Here is a 22,283-nt window from a genome sequence, read left to right on the forward strand (position 1 = left end):
TCTGAAGTGGGTCTCTTGTAGACAGCATATATATGGGTCTTGTTTTTGTATCCATTCAGCCACTCTGTGTCTTTTGTTGGGAGCATTTAGTCCATTTACATTTAAGGTAATTATTGATATGTATGTTCCTATTCCCATTTCCTTAATTGCTTTGGGTTCGTTATTGTAGGTATATTCCTTCTGTTGTGTTTCTTGCCTAGAGAAGTTCCTTTAGCATTTGTTGTAAAGCTGGTTTGGTGGTGCTGAACTCTCTCAGCTTTTGCTTGTCTGTAAAGGTTTTAATTTCTCCATCAAATCTGAATGAGATCCTTGCTGGGTAGAGTAATCTAGGTTGCAGGTTTCTCTCCTTCATCACTTTAATTATGTCCTGCCACTCCCTTCTGGCTTGTAGAGTTTCTGCTGAGAGATCAGCTGTTATCCTGATGGGGATTCCCTTGTGTGTTATTTGTTGTTTTTGCCTTGCTGCTTTTAATATGATTTCTTTGTGTTTAATTTTTGACAGTTTGATTAATATGTGTCTTGGTGTATTTCTCCTTGGATTTATTCTGTATGGGACTCTCTGTGCCTCCTGGACTTGATTAACTATTTCCTTTCCCATATTGGGGAAGTTTTCAACTATAATCTCTTCAAATATTTTCTCAGTCCCTTTCTTTTTCTCTTCTTCTTCTGGAACCCCTATAATTCGAATGTTGGTGCCTTTAATGTTGTCCCAGAGGTCTCTGAGACTGTCCTCTGTTCTTTTCATTCTTTTTTCTTTATTTTGCTCTGCATCAGTTATTTCCACTATTTTATCTTCCACCTCACTTATCCGTTCTGCTGCCTCAGTTATTCTGCTATTGATCCCATCTAGAGTATTTTTCATTTCATTTATTGTGTTTTTAATCGATGCTTGATTCATCTTTAGTTCTTCTAGGTCCTTGTTAACTGTTTCTTGCATGTTGTCTATTCTATTTCCAAGATTATGGATCTTGGAAATAGAATCTTGGATCAGCTTTACTATCATTATTCTGAATTCTTTTTCAGGTAGACTGCCTATTACCTCTTCATTTGTTAGGTCTGGTAGGTGTTTATCTTGCTCCTTCACCTGCTGTGTGTTTTTCTGCCTTCTCATTTTGCTTATGTTACTGTGTTTGGGGTCTCCTTTTTGCCGGCTGCAGATTCGTAGTTCCCGTTGTTTTTGGTGTCTGACCCCAGTGGCTAAGGTTGTTTCAGTAGGTTGTGTAGGCTTCCTGGTGGGGGGGACTAATTCCTGTGCTCTGGTGGTTGAGGCTCGATCTTGTCTTTCTGGTGGACAGGTCCACGTCTGGTGGTGTGTTTTGGGGTGCCTATGGCCTTATTATGTTTTTAGGTAGCCTCTCTGCTAATGGGTGGGGTTGTGTTCCTGCCTTGCTAGTTGCTTGGCATAGGGTGACCCGCACTGTAGCTTGCTGGTCGTTGACTGAAGCTGGGTGCTGGTGTTGGGATGGAGATCTCTGGGAGATTTTCGCTGCTTGATATTATGTGGAGCTGGGAGGTCTCTTGTGGACCCGTGTCCTGAAGTTGGCTCTCCCACTTCAGAGGCACAGCACTGGCTCCTGGCTGCAGCACCAAGAGCCTTTCATCCACCCGGCTCAGAGTAACAGGGAGAAAAAGTAGAAAGAAAGAATTAGTAGAAGAAAGAAAGAGAGAGGGAAAGAAAGGAAGAAGGGAAGAAAGGAAGGAAGAAAGAAAGGAGGGAGGGAGGGAGGAAGGATGGAAAGAAAGAAGGAAAGAAAGGAGGGAGGGAGGGAGGAAGGAAAGGAAGAAAGACAGGAGGGAGGGAGGAAGGAAAGAAAAAGAAAGTGGAAAGAAGAAGGGTGGGAGGGAGGAAAGAAAAAGAAAGAAGGAAAGGAGGAGCGGAGGGAGGGAGGGAGGAAGGGAGAGTAGGAAAAAAAGAAAGAGCAGGTAAAGTAAAATAGAATAAAGTATGAAATATAGTAGCGTTATTAACATTAGAAAGTAATTATTGAAAAAAAAAAAAAAAACCGGACCGATAGAACCCTGGGACATATGGTGGAAGCAAAGCTATACAGAGAGAATCTTACACAGAAGATTACACATACACATTCACAAAAAGAGAGCAGGGGGAAAAATCAAAAATCTTGCTCTCCAAGTCCACCTCCTCAATTTGGGATAATTCGTTGTAAAAAGAGGAAAAGGGCGAGAAGTCTGAAATCTTGCTCTCTAAGTCCACCTCCTTAATTTGGAATAATTCGTTGTAAAAAGAGGAAAAGGGGGGAAAGTCTTAAATCTTGTCCTCAAAGTCCACTTCCTCAATTTGGGATGATTCGCTGTCCATTCATGCACTCCACAGACGCAGGGCACATCAAATGGACCGTGGAGCTTTAATCCGCTGCCTCCGAGGCTGCACAGAGAGATTTCCCTGCCTCTGCTCTCACAGCTCCCGGGTCTCAGCCTTGGACCTGGCCCCGCCTCTGCGCGTAGGTCGCCGGAGGGCGTCCGTTCTTCGCTCAGACAGGACGGGTTTAAAGGAGCCGCTGATTCGGGGGCTCTGGCTCACTCAGGCAGAGGGGAGGGAGGGGCGCGCAGTGTGGGGCGGGCCTGCGGCGGCAGAGGCCGGCGTGACGTTGCAGCAGCCCGTGGCGCTCCGTGCACTTTCCCGGGAAAGCCGTCCCCGGGTCTCGGGGACCGCGGCAGTGGCGGGGTGCACAGGCCCCCCGGAAGGCGGGGCGGACAGTGACCCGCGCTCGCACACAGGCCCCGCGGCGGCGGTGGCAGCGGCGGCGGCGGTGGGCCGCGGCGGCGGTGGCGGCGGCGGCGGGCCGCGGCGGGTGGCGGCGGCGGCCCACGCCCGTCTCCGAGGTCCGTGCCTTACCCGCGGCTCGTGCCTGTCTCCGGCGCTTCCCCAAGCAGCCCTCTTAATGCCCTCTCCTCGCGCACCAGGAAACAAAAGGGAAAAAAGTCTCTTGCCTCTTCAGCAGCTCCAGACCCTTTCCCCGGACTCCCTCCGGGCTAGCCGTGGTGCACTAACCCCTTCAGGCTCTCTTCCTGCCGCCAGCCCCAGTCCTCTCCCTGCACTCCGACTGAAAGCCGATACCCGAGCCTCAGCTCCCAGCCCCGCCCGCCACGGCGGCCGAGCAGACAAGCCTCTCGGGCTGGTGTGTGCCTGAGGGCACCGGTCCTCTGTGCCAGAATCTCTCCGCTTTGCCCTCCGCACCCCTGTTGCTGTGCTCTCCTCCGCTACTCCGAAGCTTTCCCCCTCCGCCACCTGCAGTCTCCGCCCGCGAAGGGGCTTGTAGTGTGTAGAAACCTTCCCCCCTTCACGGCTCCCTCCCACTGGTGCAGGTCCCGTGCCTATCCTATTGTCTCTGTTTATTCTTTTTTTCTTTTGCCCTACCCAGGTATGTGGGGAGCTTCTTGCCTTTTGGGGGGTCTGAGGTCTTCTGTCAGCGTTCAGTAGGTGTTCTGTAGGAGTTGTTCCACGTGTAGATGGATTTCTGATGTATCTGTGGGGAGGAAGGTGATCTCCGCGTCTTACTCTTCCGCCATCTTCCTCCGGGGCCGCCGTGAGTGTGTTTACGTATGCTTCTTTGTGTCATTTTGTCTGTATAGTTTTGCTTGTACTATTAATCCTAAGGTTCTGTCTGTTTTTTGATTTTTTTGTATACTTTTTAGAGCTTGTTATCATAGGTGTATTTGTTTTTTTCTTCAGTTGTTCTCCTTTCTTTCTTTCATTTATTTTTCCTTTTTTAATTACTCTTTAATTTTTTTATTTTTAATAATAATTTTTTATTTTAATAACTTTTCTTTTCTTTCTTTCTTTCTTTCCTTCCTTCTTTCTTTCTTTCTTTCTTTCTTTCTTTCTTTCTTTCTTTCTTTCTTTCTTTCCTTCCTTCCTTCTTTCTTTCTCTCTTTACTTATGAGCAGTGTGGATGGATGATGGAGTCTGGGTGCTCGGGCCAGGTGTCAGGCCTGTGCTTCTGAGATGGGAGAGCCAAGTTCAGGACATTGGTCCAGTAGAGACCTCCTAGCTCTATATAATATCAAATGATGAAAGTTCTCCCAGAGATCTCCATCTCAATGCTAAGACCGAGCTCCACTCAATGACCAGCAAGCTACAGTGCTAGACACCCTACTCCAAACAACTAGCAACACAGGAAAACAACCCCTTCCATTAGCAGAGAGTCTGCCTAAAATCATAATAAGGTCATAGACACCCCACAACACACCACTGGACTTGGTACTGCCCACCAGAAAGACAATATCCAGCCTCATCCACCAGAACACAGGCACCAGTCCCCTCCACCAGGAAGCCTACACAACACACTGAACAAACCTTAGCCACTGGGGGCAGACACCAAAACCAATGGGAACTACGAACCTGCAGCCTGTGAAAAGGAGACCCCAAACACAGTAAGTGAAGCAAAATGAAGAGACAGAAAAACACACAGCAGATGAAGGAGCAAGGCAAAAACCCACCAGACCAAACAAATGAAGAGGACATAGGGAGTATACCTGGAAAATAATTCAGAATAATGATAGTAAAGATGGTCCAAAATCTTGGAAAGAGAATGGAGAAAATACAAGACACATTTAACAAGGACCTAAAAGAACTAAAGAGCAAACAGATGATGATGCACTACACAATAAATGAAAGTAAATATTCTCTAGAAGGAATCAATAGCAGAATAACTGAGGCAGAAGAATGGATAGTGACCTGGAAGGTAAAATAATGGAGATAACTACTGCAGAGCAGAATAAAGAAAAATGAATTGAGTACAGTCTTAAGACCTCTGCGACAACATTAAATGCATCAACATTCAAACAATAGGGGTCCTGAAGAAGAAGAGAAAAAGAAAGGGATTGAGAAAATATTTGAAGAGATTATCGTTGAAAAATTTCCTAATATAGGAAAGGAAATAGTCAATCAAGTCCAGGAAACACAGAGTGTCTCATACAGGATAAATGCAAGGAGAAACACGCCAAGACACATACTAATCAAAATATCAAAAATTAAATGCAAAGAAAAAATATTAAAAGCAGCAAGGGAAAAGCAGCGAATAACCTACAAGGGAATCCCCATAAGGTTAACAGCTGAATTTTCAGTAGAAACTCTGCAAGCCAAAAGGGAGTGGCAAACATACTTAAAGTGATGAAAGGGAAAAACCTACAACCAAGATTACACTACCCAGGAAGGATCTCATTCATATTTGATGGAGAAATTAAAAATTTTACAGACAAGCCAAAGCTAAGAGAATTCAGCACCACCAAACCAACTTTACAACTAATGTTAAAGGAACTTCTCTAGGCAAGAAACACAAGAGAAAGAAAAGACCTACAATAGCAAACCCAAAATAATTAAGAAAATGGTAATAGGAACATACATATCAATAATTAACTTAAATGTAAATGGATTAAATGCCCCCACCAAAAGACACAGACTCACTGAATGGATACAGAAATAAGACCCATATATATGCTGTCTACAAGAGACGCACTTCAGACCTAGGGACACATACATAATGAAAATAAGGGGATGGAAAAAGATATTCCATGCAAAAGGTAATCAAAAGAAAGCTGGAGTAGCAATTCCCATATCAGTCAAAATAGACTTTAAAATAAAGACTATTACAAGAGACAAAGAAGGACACTACATAATGACCAAGGGATCAAACCAAGAAGAAGATATAACGATTGTAAATATTTATACACACATAGGAGCACCTCAGTATATAAGGCAAATGCTAACAGCCATAAAAGGGGAAATTGACAGTGACACAATCACAGTAGGGGACTTTAACACCCCACTTTCACCAAAGGACAGATCAGACAAAATGAAAACAAATAAGGAAACACAAGCTTTAAATGATACATTAAACAATATGGACTTAATTGATATTATAGGACATTCCATCGAAAAACTACAGAACACATTTCCTTCTCAAGTATGCATGGAACATTCTCCAGGATAGATTATATCTTGGGTCAGAAATCAAGCCTTGGTAAATTTAAGAAAATTGAAATGGTATCAAGTATCTTTTCTGATCACAGTGCTATGAGACTAGAAGTCTATTACAGGAATAAAACTGTAAAAAATACAAACACATGGAGGCTAAACCACACACTATTTGATAACCAAGAGATCACTGAAGAAATCAAAGAGGAAATCAAAAAATACCTAGAAACAAATGACAATGACAACATGATGACCCAAAACCTATGGCATGCATCAAAAGCAGTTCTAAGAGGGAAATTTATAGCAATACAATCCTACCTCAAGAAACAACAGACATTTCAAATAAACAACCTAACCTTACACCTAAAGCAATTAGAGAAAGAAGAACAAAAAAACACCAAAGGTAGCAGAAGGAAAGAAATCATAAAGATCAGATCAGAAATAAATGGAAAAGAGTCTACAGCCATACCATCCTGAATGTGCCCGATATTGTCTGATCTCAGAAGCTAAGCAGGGTCGATCCTGGTTAGTACTTGGATGGGAGAAACAAATGAAAAAGAAATGAAGGAAACGTTAGCAAAGATCAGTAAAACTAAAAGCTGCTTCTTTGAGAAGATAAACAAAATTGATAAACCATTAGCCAGACTCATCAAGAACAAAAGGGAGAAGACTCAAATCAACAGAATTAGAAATGAAAAAGGAAAAGTAATAATTGACAGTACAGAAATACAATGAATCATGAGAGATTACTGCAATTTAATTACTTGGATTACTGTATTCCAATATAATGGACAACCTGGAAGAAATACTTAGAAAAGCACAACCTTCCAAGACTGAACCAGGAAGAAATAAAAAATATAAACAGACCAATCACAAGCACTGAAATTGAGACTGGGATTAAAAGTCTTCCAACAAACAATAGTCCATGATCAGATGGTTTCACAGACGAATTCTATCAAACATTCACAGAAGAGCTAATACCTATCCTTCTCAAACTCTTCCAAAATATAGCAGAGGGAGGAACACTCCCAAACTCAATCTATGAGGCCTTCATCACACTGATACCAAAACCAAACAAAGATGTCACAAAGAAAGAAAACTGCAGGTCAATATCACTGATGAACATAGATGCAAAAATCCTCAACAAAATATTTGCAAACAGAATCCAACAGCACATTAAAAGGATTATATACCATGAGCAAGTGGGGTTTATACCAGGAATGCCAGGATTCTTCAGTATATGCAAATTAATCAGTGTGATAAAACATATTAACAAATTGAAGGAGAAAAATCATATGATCATCTCAGTAGATGCAGAAAAAGCTTTCGACAAAATTCAACACCCATTTATGATAAAAAATATCCCTCCAGAAAGTAGGTATAGAGAGAACTTACCTCAACATATAAATATGACCTATATGGCAAACCCACAGCCAACCTCAACCTCAATGGTGAAAAACTGAAACCATTTCCACTGAGATCAGGAACAAGACAACATTGCCCACTCTCACCACTATCATTCAACACAGTTTGGGAAGTTTTAGCCAGAGCAATCAGAGAAGAAAAATAAATAAAAGGAATCCAAATCAGAAAAGAAGTAAAGCTGTCACTCTTTGCAGATGACATGATACTATACATAGGGAATCCTAAAGATGCCAACAGAAAACTATTAGAGCTAATCAATGAATTTGGTAGAGTAGCAGGATACAAAACTAATGCACAGAAATCTCTTACATTCCTATACACTCATGATGAAAAATATGAAAGAGAAATTAAGGAAACCCTCCCATTTATCATTGAAAAAAAAAGAATAAAATACCTAGGAATAAATCTACCTAAGTAGACTAAAGAACTGTATGCAGCAAACTATGACACTGATGAAAGAAATTAAAGATGATTCAAACAGATGGAGAGATATACCATGTTCTTGGATTGGAAGAATCAATATTGAGAAAATGACTATACTACCCAAAGCAATCTACAGATTCATTGCAAGCCCTATCAAACTACCAATGGCATTTTTCACAGAACAAGAATAAAAAAATTCACAGTTTGAAATTGTGAAGCACAAAAGACTCCAAATAGCCTAGGCAATCTTGAGATGAAAAACGGAGCTGGAGGAATCAGGCTCCTTGACTTCAGACTATACTACAAAGCTACAGTAAACAAGACAGTATGGTACTGGCACAAAAACAGAAATATAGATAAATGGAACAGGATAGAAAGTCCAGAGATAAACCCACACACATATGGTCACCTTATTTTTGATAAAGGAGGAAAGAATATACAATGGAGAAAAGACAGCCTCTTCAATAAGTGGTGTTGTGAAACTGGACAGCTACATGTAAAAGAATGAAATTAGAACACTCCCTCACACCAAAGACAAAAATAAACTCAAAGTGGATTAAATACATAAATGTAAGGCCAGACAGTATAAAACTCCATCAACAGATGAATGGATAAAGATGTGGCACATATATACAATGGAATATTACTGAGCCATAAAAAGAAACAAAATTAAGTTATTTGTAGTGCTGTGGGTGGACCTAGAGTCTGTCATACAGAGTGAAGTAAGTCAGAAAGAGGAAAACAAATACTGTATACTAACATATATATATGGAATCTGAAAAAAATGGTTTTGATCAACCTAGAGGCAGGAGAGGAATAAAGATTCAGACGTAGAGAAGTAGGGAATGGACTTGAGGACACAGGGAGGAGTAAGGGTAAGCTGGGTCAAAGTGAGAGAGTGGCATGGACGTATAAATACTACTAAATATAAAATAGATAGCGGGCTTCCCTGGTGGCGCAGTGGTTGAGAGTCCACCTGCCGATGCAGGGGACACGGGTTTGTGCCCCAGTCCGGGAAGATCCCACATGCCGCGGAGTGGCTGGGCCCGTGATCCATGGCTGCTGAGCCTGCGCATCCGGAGCCTGTGCTTCGCAACGGGAGAGACCACAACAATGAGAGGCCCACATACCGCAAAAAAAAAAAAAAAAAAAAAATAGATAGCTAGTGGGAAGCAGCCACGTTAGCACAGGGAGATCAGCTTGGTGCTTTCTGATGACCTAGAGGGGTGGGATAGGGAGGGTGGGAGGGAGATGAAAGAGGGAGGAGATATAGAGATATATGTATATGAATAGCTGTTTCACTTTGTTAAAAGCAGAACCTAACACAGCATTGTAAAACAGTTATACTCCAATAAAGATGTTACGAAAGAAAAATACTTTTTTTTTTGTACATAATTTTCACTTCCTTGGTTAAATTTATTCATAGGTATGTTATTGTTTTTGATGCTTGTGAATGGAATAGTTTTCTTCATTTCTTTTTCAGATGTTTCATTGTTAGTGTACAGAAATGTAACTGATTTCTCTATGTTGATTTTATATCCTGCAAGTTTACTGAATTCATTGATTAGTTCCAACAGTTTTTTTGTTTGGGTCTTTGAGATTTTTTATATGTAAAATCATATCATCTGCAAATAAGAACAATTTTACTTCTTCCTTTACATTTATATGTCTTTTCTCTCTTTGTCTTGACTGATTGTTCTAGCTAGGACTTCCGGAACTGTATTAAATTAAGAGTGGGAAGGGGGAATCCTTTTCTTGTTCCTGATCTTAGGCGAAAAGCTTTTAACTTCCCAACACTGAGTTAGCTATGGGTTTATCATAGCTGATTATGTTGACGTGTGTTCCTTTATACCCAATCTGGTGAGGTATAGACTCTTGTTTTACTGTTTCAATTTTTTTATTTGTTTCACTTGCTATGGAATAGAAAATTGCACATTAACTATATCTACTGAGGTGGGCAAAGTGGACATTCTAGTCATCAACAGACAGTCAACACAAGAGTGTTCAAGCCAGTGACCCCTCCAAGATTCCCCAAGCTTGTCCCCAACTCTAGGTGATTTTACTTCTCTGCTACACCCCACACAGTCAAGCCTTTACATAAAATTCCCTTATCTCTATTCCTGCTATATAATTCCAGTCTCAAGCCTCATGATTTCTCCATCAACTCTGCAAGAAATCCTAATTAGCCTTTTTGTTTTCCATTACACCAAAACCAATCCACTAGCATCGCATAGGCAGATTATCCATGTTCATAACATTTCTCTGCTCAGGAACTTTCAATGACTGTCTATTGCCTGATAAATAAAATCTCTATTTCTGAACATGGCCTACAAAATAATTTACTATTCTTTCCCTGTTTACAAGCATGCTGTGCTTATTCTAGTCAAGCTGGATAACTTGAGGAAGTACAGGTAGCATCCAAGAGCAAGAGATATTGGCATTAGGGAGATCAGCTTTCTTACCTGTTGCTGTGTTTGCTTTTGAACCCTTGGTTTTATTACGTTTATAAATGATGGGGAAAATAATAGCCACCAAGAACCATATGAGACTAAAGTCCAGTGTAGATATCTACTTACCCCTGGTGCGTGGACACATGGTAAATATTTGGACCCCACTCCTTGGGCACAAGGGAGATGTTTGGTAAATTAGAGTAGTTATCATCATTATCGCCATCATCATCATTGCCTATAAATGTTTCTCTTGTTTTTCTATCTGCATATGTTTCCTCTCTCAACCTAAAATGTCACTTCCTTATCCCAAAAAGATACTCAACCTACTAAAACACTGCCACTTCAAGGAAGTAAATTCCTCTTCTTTGTGTATCATCCTTCCCTGTACTTTTTTAAAGTGTTCATCAAATGTTGCCTTTTATTTCATTCCTCAGATCAGCAGGCTCTGAGCCACTCACTTAAGAATTCAAAGCTAATAAGCTTCAGCCCTTTACACATTTGAAAAGCCAGAACTCTTCCTGAGCTTGGACAAGAAACTAGAGAGTGTTCCTCTTCCTCAAGTCCCAGATCCAGACACTTGCAGTCTTGTTGAATATCCCTCTAGATTTTCCATTTCACTCTCCTTCTCTTCATCCCTGAGACCACCTTCTCAGCTTAGGCACTGCTACAACTAAACTAGAAGGTGAGGTTAAAGCCAAAGAATAACAAGAATTCTTGGAACATATGATCCTCCCAAATTCAATGAATAGATTGTATAAAAATACAGACAACTAAAAACTGTTTTGGGGATCTGGAAGATAATAAATAAATTTCCCATTGTCAGGAGTAAAATGAAAAGAAATAAAAAATGTTAGTAAGAATATAAAATAGAAGCTCTACCCATCTTCTCCCATAGCTATATAGTAAAAGTTCCAGAACAAAAGATAAACAATGAAGAAATATTAGAATAAAATAGCTCAGAGCAGAAGACATACATCAGTCTTTAGATTTAAATGAGTCACCATCATCCCCACTCCAGGGAGAATCAGATGAAATTAAAAAAAAAGACACACCTCTAGACACATTCTTGTGATGTTTCTGACCTTCAAAAAGTAAGAGAAGTGGAGAGGAACTGGGAAGTAGTGAAAATGCTCCAGATCCCTAAGGTTTCAGAAAAAATCAGGAAACTGAGATGCATATACTTGCATTATTTAAAATGTAGAGGCATTTACCAAATAAAGTACAGAAACTATTAATTGTTGTTATTTCTGGGGAGTGAGTTGGGAGAAAAGGGTGAAAGAAGTTTAATTTCCAAATGATTCCCTTCTATACCATATGAACTTTCCCTACTATGGGCATATAATACTTTTATGATGAAATAAAATTTCTGTTTCTTTAATTTTAATTTAGCATTACATCAAGAGCATTTAAAAGTAATTTTCTTTAACCATATTATTTTACAGCATAATAATCTATAAATATGTCATGCATTATGCAATACCTCTAGGATATTTTTAAATTTTTGTTGCCATAAATAAATCTGTGAGGAAGTATATTCCCCTAGTATATTTATTTTTATATGTATCTCTGATTAGGAATGAATTCTGAGGGGTAAAGTTATATCTTAAAGGGTTTTGGTATATATTACCAGTTGTCCTCCAAAATGATTATAAGAATTTAAAGCCCAACCAAAAGAAGATAAAAATACCTTTTTTGCCATATTCTCAACAACACCAGATGTTAGTTATAAATATATTTTTGATATGAGGGGGTTCATCAATCATAATTACTGAATTACTCCCATATACAAGGTGCTAAGCTAGGATCTTCTTCTATGGGAAGCAAATAAGATAATTTCTACTCCTTGACCAATGATCTACTTGGGAACATGGGTAAAATGTAAAGAGGGAATAACAAATAATTTAAGGCAGCATTTGATGAGCAGCAAAAGCAAAAGATGCAAGTTTATTTATGTGGTTGACAAGGGCTTTCTAAGCATGTAATAAAGATTGGAAAGCACAAAAGGAAACAGCTGATATATTTGTCTACTTCAAGTTAAAACCAAACAAGTCAAAAACTTCTCTACAGCAAAACTGAAATACAAGCCACAGAATTGGAGGCATATATAATAAATACCTATAAAAACAGGAGAGGAGTCCAAGAGGAAGATGGGTAAGGAGGTGATCTGTGAATGAAGAAATACAAATAGCTAGTAAATGTGCAGTAGTGATCAACCTCACTGATATACAGACAATGGAATATTATTTTTGTTAATAATATAGAAAAGATTTAAAACATTATTAAAATTCAGTGTTTAATTTGTATGTGTGAAAACATGTGCTTTTGCTTGAGGTATATGTCACATACACATAAATAGGACCATCTTTCCAGAGGGCAGTTTGACCACATATATCCAATATCATGTACATATATGTCTTGACCCTGCTACCCTACCATAATATTTCAAATTAAGATGTAATCATACAAGCTGGATAGGATTGCACAAGATATTCAGTACAGCATTATTCATAAGAGAAAATGGATGCTCTCCCATAGAACGTTTAGTCAAACATGGTGCATGCACAAAATGTAGATCCTACAATGATGTGCAACCATTTTTATTGACATGGAAAACCATCCATTTAATATTGTTAGGTGAAAAGGAAAACTACAAAACAAAATGCGTAGTATGATCCGACTTATATAATAAACATACACACATGCATATATATGCTTAGAGAAATGTTTGAAAGGATATTCACCAAAGTGCTAATAATGGTTACCATTTTTATCATTTTCATTTGTACAATAAATATTATTTTGCCAAAAGAATAAAGTTATTTTCAAATGAAAAAAAAAAAAAAACATACTCTTGGTACTGATCCTGACAGGAGCCAGGTTTCCTGGAGGACCTGGGGCTTCACCCTGGCCTTGGGAAACTGTAACATTACGACTCTTCATTTTTAATGGCTAAAGCAAACACTCAAGGAGATTTTGGTCATAGAATAGCATTATCACTACCATCATCATCACTATATATTCAGGCCTCCAAATTGAATGACTCTTTCAAGAAAAGCCATAGTGAAGAAATGTTCTCTTACTCATAGAGAAATAAGAAGAGCCTGAGGGCACTGTGAAAGGCCAAGCTGGAAGCAAAGAGTAGCAGAAGGAGTTTGGCTCTTTCCTGAAACAATTGTTCCTTATTGGATCCCGAGAGTGATAGGTTCTAGGAAAGCCAGTAACAGCATCTCACTGAGTCCTGACTGTCTGCTATTTGCACTGTGGTCATCCAGGAAGTTCTCTTCCAAACTGTGCCTTGTTTTCCTGAGTCTCACCAGATCCTTTTCACTTCCAGAGCCTAACCCAAGGTAAACATCTCTATAAAAACTTTCAAATCCACTCCAGGCAGCAGTGACCTCACTGTCCTGTGAGCTTCAAGCATCACTATCTGAGTCACTCTCTTAACAACTAATCACTGAGTCTGTTCTACCTTTCCCATGTTGCCTCATGTGGTTATTTCAATTACTTCAGCATACATGTTCAGCCCCCACTGAGCTACACTCTGAGGTTCCTGAAGGGTGACCATATAATTAACCTATGTCCTTGAATGAGAGCTTTGAGTGAAAGGGAAATAAAAACAATTATAATTATATATTTTAATAATTATTTATTGGCTTCACCACATTGGTGGATCTATAAAATAGTTTTATTCAAAAACTATTTTGAAAACGGAAACTCTGTCTGAAAAATAAAAATAACATCAAGCTAGGTACATTTTAACATGTATTATTTTGATTATCTAAACATTAAAAAATAGCAAGCAGAATAATTATACTTGTTAAATATTTGATATTTTAATCTGTTTTTTAGCTGTCTCTAGTACCATGTCATTGGTGCTCTTTAGAATAATGTGTGCTATATACATGGTTTTATTATTTTTAACTTTTTCATAAAGTTGCCTATGATCTTCTACAGAGCTGAACTTTATGCTAATAATTTTAATTGTTGACACATTCTATTATTGTTACTATATAGAACATGCCATTTTTTATTAAGAAGATACTTTTCTTACAGATGCAGATGTACCTGATAAGTTAAGAGTATATTCTATTAAATGAAGAAAAATTTCATTTCTAACCTGAAAGTATGTAAATGGTTAGGCTAAGATATTTTTATAGATACTTTCATGTTGCTTCCATTCTCAGTTTTAAGGCAACTATTTTTCAAAGATGAAACTCATCAAATAAATTGTCTCCATTTATGAGTCTTTTAAATATAATTTCACCAAATTTAGGTATTACAAATGGTAGACCTTTTCACATTTGTTCCATTCCAGTACAGAATAAAAATGTATCCAATTTAATATAAGAACATTACTGAAAATTTTTTCTCAAAATCAAGATATTCCAAAGAACATAGGTTTCAAAATTAAATCATGTACAATTTCAACTCTCATTATTATTTTTTTTTTTCCAACAGATCACTTTATTCAAGACTGAATCCCCAAAGTACATCAGAATAGACATAATTAAATGAGGCAGTGTGGACCTAAAGGTACAATGTCATCCCCACCAGGCCCTTGATGAAGGGAGTTTTGCTTTACAGAAGCCTTTTTATGAAGTAAATTACATTAATTACCAACATTTAAAAACATCCAACATTTAAGGGTTCTGAATCTCTGATTTATTAGACAGCATGGAATTAACAGGTTTAGGTTATTTTACAAAAAGAGCTCAAGCTGCTCATACACAGCAACTGGGCTTGCTGGGGGGTAAAACAATTCTTCAGACTACTGCAAAAGGACACAAAGACTCCTCATCCTACACATAGTCAGTATGAAAGGGCACACAGACAAGTTTTTTGCAAGACAGAAAACAGAGAAATCCACATACTAAATAACGCGTCCACAATGACTATAACGCATCCCTTAGGGGATAAGCATGTAATTGTAGGAAGCAAAACAAAGCTTTCCATAGAGAAACCACTTTCACGAGATGATTAGGTGGACTTGGGTTTTGTTTCTGCATCTGTCACTTGGCGAATGAAGATACCATCTTCGGGATGTTCCGTGTCATCCATTTCATACATATATGATGATGCTATTGCAAGTGTAGTCCCGTCGTTACTGAAGGCGAGTGACGCAATGCTGGTGGGGTACCGATGGAACTGGCACAGTCGCTTTTTGTTAAATGGATCCCAAATATTTACAAATCCATCAGAACCACCTGTGGCAAAGGTATTGTGGATGTTGTGAAACGAAATGGCATTGACTGGGTAAATTTGCTCAATATTATTTTCTTTTAGTCTGTGACACTTGAAGGCATACTTCTTCTTCTGTACCTCAGGGCTTGGGTCCAAGTACTCAACTGCCACTCGGCCTTCAATAGAGCTTAATACATAACCCTGCTTGTTTGGAAATGCTCGTATGCAGCGAGTCTGGTACTTGAGGCTGGACTCCCGGCGCTGCTGCACGTAGCCCATGTTCCGTAAGTCCCACACCAACACTCTGCGGCCTGCGGTGCCCACAATCAGCCGGTCTCTGGACACTGAGAGGGTATATACCTTTTCAGGCTGAGAGAAGGTCCCAGCATTACAAGGGGTTCTGGGATCCCACAATTTAACTGTCTGATCCCAACTCCCAGTAACCATCACATTCACTTCTGGACAGTATTCAACACATCTGATAGGGGCATCATGGGTTCCAACAAGATTTTCTTGATCAGTGTTCAAATCATGCATTTTCAATTGATGGTCTAATCCCCCACTCCAGGCATGTGTTGGATCGTAGAAAGCGCAGTCCAGGACGGCGCCGGTGTGCTGGTACTTGAGCCGCATGGAATTGGCCGGCACATCGTAAAGGCGCACGGACGTGTCCCAGGAGGAGACCAACAGGAACTGGGAGGTGTTCGGACTGAACTTCACCGAGGAGATGCCGTCCTCGGGTGGCTGGTTCAGCTTGAACTCGTTAGAACCGGTCATCTTCGGCTCCCTCAGAAACAACTTCGCCGCTACGCCTCATTATTTGTTTTGTTCAGTTTCAGTCTTGATTTTGAGTGTTTTTCTGTTTGACAGTTTTTTGTTGTTGTTGTTGTTATCAGTAAAGCTTTTGGTGTTCCATTTGTTGAATATTCTAATTAATGTTTTTTTCAATATATTGAACGAAATGCAAACAAAGCTTTTCCTGAAATTTTACTACCTTTGTCAGTCATATATGTTTATTTATAAATATATTTCAATAAATCTAAAATATTTAAAAAATCAAGTAATGGGGACAGCAAAGAGAGAAAGTATATACTGCCATGTCATTATTTTAAAATTCAACATCAATTTTGTATCATGTACAAAATTGTAGTTTAGTTGCTTTCTGTACACACGAAAATATTTGTCAATTCTTGGTTGGTAACTAAACTTATTTAATGATTATTTCATAGTGTGTAAATTATTGAATTATTATGTAATACCCTTGAAACTGATATAACATTATATGTCAATTACATCTCAATTTTAAAAATAATTGTCAATTATAACAACAGCTACTTCTATTTTTTGGCACACTACAGCAGTCTGTTTTGATGAATTATGAACTATGCATGCACCATAACCAATTTGATAAAAATATTTCTGCACCATAGATTTATTAAATTAGTAAAAGATCACTTTCACCACTACACTATGCCAAATTTAAATTGGTTTTGTTACCCCAAAATCAATAAAAACTTTATCTATGTTGAACTTTTTGACTGAATTGACTGTAACATGCATAATAATGTCAGATATTTCATCTCTGATAGAATATGTTTCAGTGGCTTTACTTTGATTCAATAAATTGGATGAAAATAAACCAATATTGAAATTAACTAAATTCTACTTAAAACATCTGATGACAGTGATATAAAACTGGAGTCTTTTCATCCCTTGCAGTTTTCTTCATTTTCTAACAGTGCTGACACATTAGCAGTTCTCTCTTGACTTCTTGTATGTGCACAAGAGTCTTGGTTACACAACTTGCAATAAAAAAAATGAGCAAGTTCAGTGGAGAGCAGTTACATGATTCAAGTGGAAGTCATGTGCCACAAAACAATCTATAAACCTATCTTCTGTAGTTGCATTTATTAAATGGTCATTTTTTGGCACAGTTTTAACATCACTACAAACTGTTGAGGTTGAATGTTGATGCTTTGTCAGCATATTTGTGTCTTCTGGTTTTCATGTGATCAGTGATATCCTCAGGGCCTTCATGGCAGATGACAAATGTTGACATTTTGTCAAATTAGTCATTCATCAATGCATCAGCAGATTTCCAGTGGAAATTTAGACCTTGAGCCTGATTTTTTTATTCAATATACGCTTCCTGTTTTTGAAGTCATTGGTACTGAACAGGTTTATTGCCCCCAAAGGAGATAATATCAATAATAGAATAAAGGAATAGTTGTAAATTTACACCATGTTATAAATGATAAAACCACAATTGCAAGAGGGTTCATACTACTCTCTCTATACACTTTATGGCAGTATTGCTTAACCTCTCTTTCTCACTCAGATTTCATATGTAACTAATCTATAATTTCCTAAGTTTCCCATAGAGCACACCAACCAGGATTCTTAGGCCATCATACATATTCAAGTGACATTGGATGCTTCTCCCGTTATGAAACCGAACATGGTTTTGATCACCCAGCACAGAGTAAAGCCAATCTACTGACACCAGGTTATGGTGAAGGAAAAGTACAGTGTTTACTGCAGGGCAAAGCAAGGAGAACAGGTAGCTCATGCTCAAAAGACTCCTGGATGGCTTTCAAGGAAGAATTTTTAAAGAGAGTGTGAGGGAAAGGGTCACAGGGTACCCGATCAGCTCATGCACAATTCTCTGATTGTTTGATGGCGAGGGAACAGGGTGATATTTTGATAATCTCAATCGTCAACCTTCTGGTTCTATCCGGTCTGAGGTCTGCATGCTGGTGGTCAGCAGGTAGTTAAAGTCTTCCACCTGATGGAGGTTTTAATATCTGCAAATACTAAACAATTCAAGGATGTGGCTCAGGATATTATCTAGAAGCCCTTAAGGAAGAACTAAAGGTCTTTTACTTTGTTTTATGGCTAAACTTATTATTTTGTCTTGCTTGACTATTTTCCTTTGCTTCTGCATTTTCTCACTTTACTGATTAAATTGGTTCTTTGGAACTTAGGTAAGCTAAAGCTTTTCTACAAACAAGATGCAGGGGACACAGGGCATGAGCAGAGTGGGAGATGTGTCCCTGGGAAGGCCCTGCAGGGTCCTGTTCAGTTCCACTCCTTCCAGAACTTGAGGTTTCAAGGCATGAGATGTCCCAGCTGCCCATGCCCAGTGAACTTTTTAACAGGGAGCTTCTTGTATACTGTCCCTGAAAAAGATGTGGTAGTTATGTTTTGTCAGGAGAGAGCTATCACTGGTTGTTTTTAAGATTTGACTAAGCCTTAGAGCAAGAACTATTGATACATTTACCATACATGCATCTCACACAGCCCTAGACAAGACTGCAGTGCCATGATTAATAATAATATTTTAAAAATGAGAAAATAATACTTTAAAAATACTCATCAGGGACAAGTGCTTTGGATACTAGGACAAGAAGAGTAAACTGGTTCTGAGCTAGGTAAACCAAGTATCCCAGGCAAACCAAGATGTATGGTTGTCCTCTCCATCCTCTTCTCAGAGCTTTGCACATCACAGGTAGTCAAATCTTGCCCTCATTTCTGTGTAGATATTAAGAGTTCTTCTCCCTTTAAAGCAAGTACTGCTTCATGTGTGGTATTTCTACCACAAGAACTCTTTTCTTAAACCTTTTCCATGCCATAACATAGACGTCAGTAGAACCCTTTCTTTTTTAATTTTTTTTTTTTTTTTTTTTTTTTTTTTTTTTTTTTCTTTTTGCGGTATGCGGGCCTCTCACTGTTGTGGCCTCTCCCGTTGCGGAGCACAGGCTCCGGATGCGCAGGCCCAGCGGCCATGGCTCACCAGCCCAGCCGCTCCGCGGCATATGGGATCCTCCCAGACCGGGGCACGAACCCGTATCCCCTGCATCGGCAGGCGGACTCTCAACCACCGCGCCACCAGGGAGGCCCTTTTTTAATTTTTAAGACAAAATAAGTTTCACACAGGCATACAGCTGGTATTAGAAGAATGCTTAAGTTCTATGTCTTCCAATGACAACAAAGTTGCCTTTCTTTTTTTTTTTAACTGATGCAAAGGTATTAACAAATCAGACAATGATAAGATAGATGACATTAAAAAAAACTTAGCTTTTTGAAAAGACTGAAATGACTAAGAATTTTTCTGGAATTTTTAAAATGTAATTTTCATTCCTACAGCTGTATATAGTGGGGGTGAGCTTGAATCCTCTGCCTTTTTATGACTCTACATAGCATAGCTCATTGAGCATAAACTGGACTGAGAGCTGACTGTGGAAGGTGCTTCTGTATCCCTTACACCATGAGTCTGGGTTGTAGCATCCACTCCCAGTCTGAGGCACAGAGAAATGGAAAGAGGAAGTAGGGACATGCCATGGCCACACAAGGACAGCTTTTATCTCAAACTAGTTCTGGCCAATTAAGAAGTTTTTCTCTTGAGATGAGAAGCAACTGTATTTTTTGGTTTTTGATTTTTTTTTTTTTTGTCTTTTATTTGGGAGATTGCAAGTTCACGGGAAGGTAGTAAATGAAGGGAAGAAAACATTCTGGTAAGGTATGAGCCTCAGTTCTGGAGTTGAACAGTGGTGAATTTAAGTCCCAGAATAGTTAGGGAACCTCTCTATACCTCAGTTTCTGTGCTTGGAACTGGTGAAAAACACCTTCTTTATGGAGTAGATATGCCTAGTACATGGAGCTAGTCATTATATGTCATTTATAATTTTTATTTTTTCATTTAATTCTTACAGCAGCCTATGCAGAAAAGATATTATTATATTTATCTTCCAAATGTTTAACTCTGTACATGAAATACTGGGAGTGTGTTCAAACTTGGGTTCCCCTGAAACAAAAGCCTGAGATGAGTGACCTGTTTTATGTAGATAGCGTATCTGGAGATATAATCTCCAGGATGATGATCTAAGGCCAGGGTATGAGGCAGAAAGAAAAGAAAGAAAGAAAGAAAGAAAGAAAGAAAGAAAGAAAGAAAGAAAGAAAGAAAGAAAGAAAGAAGAAAAACAAGGAAGCACGTGGAGGTGTCTACCATGGAAGGCTTACAAGACCTTCTGAGGAGCCTTAAGAAGGTCTCAAAACACCAGCCTGGGAAGAAAGGAGAAGGCACCTTTCCAGAGCTCTCAGTCCCCAGTGATCTACACTAATTGGGCTCAGGAAGAGGTGAGTAGCCCAGCCGGAGGCAGGCCAGGTACTCTCATGTTGCAGGTGCTGTGGACTGTCCAGGACTCTGTGGGCCTGGACACTCCTGGCTGCAGTAAGAGCTGGGGCACATCAGGGGTCTGACCCAGGTAATGAAGTGAAGCTCTGGTCTGTTTGCCTTCAGATCTTGCACTTTTTCTAACATATCACATGATCTTTTTATACACACGTAGTGAAGTCTGCCTGTGGGATGGTCCAACTCCTTAGAAACGGATCCTGCAAAGAGGTCAAAATGTGATGTTGCTCTTATAGCAACTCCTTAAACTGCTTGAACCCGGTTAAACAGTGCAAATCAAGAGGGATTACTGTTTCATTATCTCTCTATTCCATGCAAAGAAAACCTGGATGGTTCTCAAACTTGGATCCATATTAGAATCACTAGGAAATTTAAAGACATCCAGAAGCCTGGTTTCCAGCCCCAGAGATGTAGATTTAATTGATTTGTGATGTGTTCTGGACAGCAGGAGATTTGAGAGATGCCAGGGGATTCTAAAGTGGAGGTAAATTTGTGAATCACTTCATTAAAAAATAGCAACAAGAGCGAAGTCCTCAGTTGTTCAATCTTTGACTCTGAGGATCCCATCCTTATATTGGATATAAGGATTATAATTATTATTATTCACTGGATAATTGCCCCAACATTCTCTTCACTCTGCTCACAAGAACACAACTGTAAGCAGTGCCATTATTCCTCACTCACTGCCCCCGACTCATTTCACTGACCACCACTCCCAGCTGAGCCTATTTCCCTTAGACCAAATCCTTTCTTTAATTGGAGGCCAGAAGTTACAGAATTTTGGTTATATATTCACACAGCAAATGAAAGAGCAGGCCCCCAGGAAGGTGAGGCTAAAAAGAAAATCATTTTACGTAAATGAAAAATTGCTGAGAACATTAAATAGTGTGAAAATAATTTTCCCAGATATAACTTCATAAATTTCTATGGTACAGTATTTAGAAAATATAGAAAAGAAGAAAATTACAGTCACTCAGAGATAATTATTGTTAAACTGGCATTTTTTTCTATAGCCTTTATTTACTTATATACATATATTCATTATAACTTGCCTTTTGTGTTCTTTTTCTTTAAAAGTATCTTTTTTTTTCCAACTATCTGTTATGATTATCATAAGATTACTCTGATTTTTGAAACCCTCACTGCAGATTTTCATACCTGCCACCCAGTTTGGGAAGTGGGAAAAGAGGGGAGGGATGCTGGCCTTCTTAAAAGTTCCAAGCTGGGCAGGGTCATTGGCTATCAGGAACCTTTATTTCTCCTTGCCTTGTTCTTCCTTCTTCTCCTATTGGGAGAATCAATCTGCCAGAGGCCAGGTTAGGCAGGGAATACCCTTGCCAGCAGAGTCCCAGGCTAGTCTGCTCCTTGACGGGTAGGTGCTGTGGCCTCCCTCCCTCCTTTGCTCCTGAACTGTGCCTGACCCAGTGCTCTGGGCAAAGGGGACTGTCAATAACCAAGAACTGACTCAGAACTCTGTCTTTAAAAATTCATAAATACCTCCCAGTATTCTAATGAATATATAAAGAACACGGTGCCCTTAGCTACATTATTGTATAATCGAATCAATGAGAAGATGAAAAAAGACCAGAGCAGCACCCCCCTCCTCTGTATCCTTCCTACTTGTTTACCAAGAGCGAGAAAAGCGTGTAAGGGCAGTGTGAAGCAGAAGGAATCCGGG

At 39.2% G+C, this 22,283-nt stretch overlaps 1 protein-coding gene across 1 annotated transcript; it reads right to left on the minus strand.

The window, feature by feature from the left end:
* Positions 1–14,872: 14,872 nt before the first annotated feature.
* On the minus strand, positions 14,873–16,215 carry LOC308613570 (mitotic checkpoint protein BUB3-like). Its single transcript, XM_081227265.1, has one exon. The coding sequence runs from the start codon at positions 16,189–16,191 to the stop codon at positions 15,211–15,213; it is 981 nt and encodes a 326-aa protein (XP_081083391.1). The 5' UTR covers positions 16,192–16,215; the 3' UTR covers positions 14,873–15,210.
* Positions 16,216–22,283: the final 6,068 nt, after the last annotated feature.

This window comes from Mesoplodon bidens (genome assembly GCF_964165515.1).
Source record: "Mesoplodon bidens genome assembly, chromosome: 3".
Taxonomy (NCBI): Eukaryota; Metazoa; Chordata; class Mammalia; order Artiodactyla; family Ziphiidae; genus Mesoplodon; species Mesoplodon bidens.

Excerpts from the sequence above, each read along its gene's own strand:
- LOC308613570 (XM_081227265.1), bottom strand. The coding sequence starts at position 16,191 with ATGACCGGTTCTAACGAGTTCAAGCTGAACCAGCCACCCGAGGACGGC.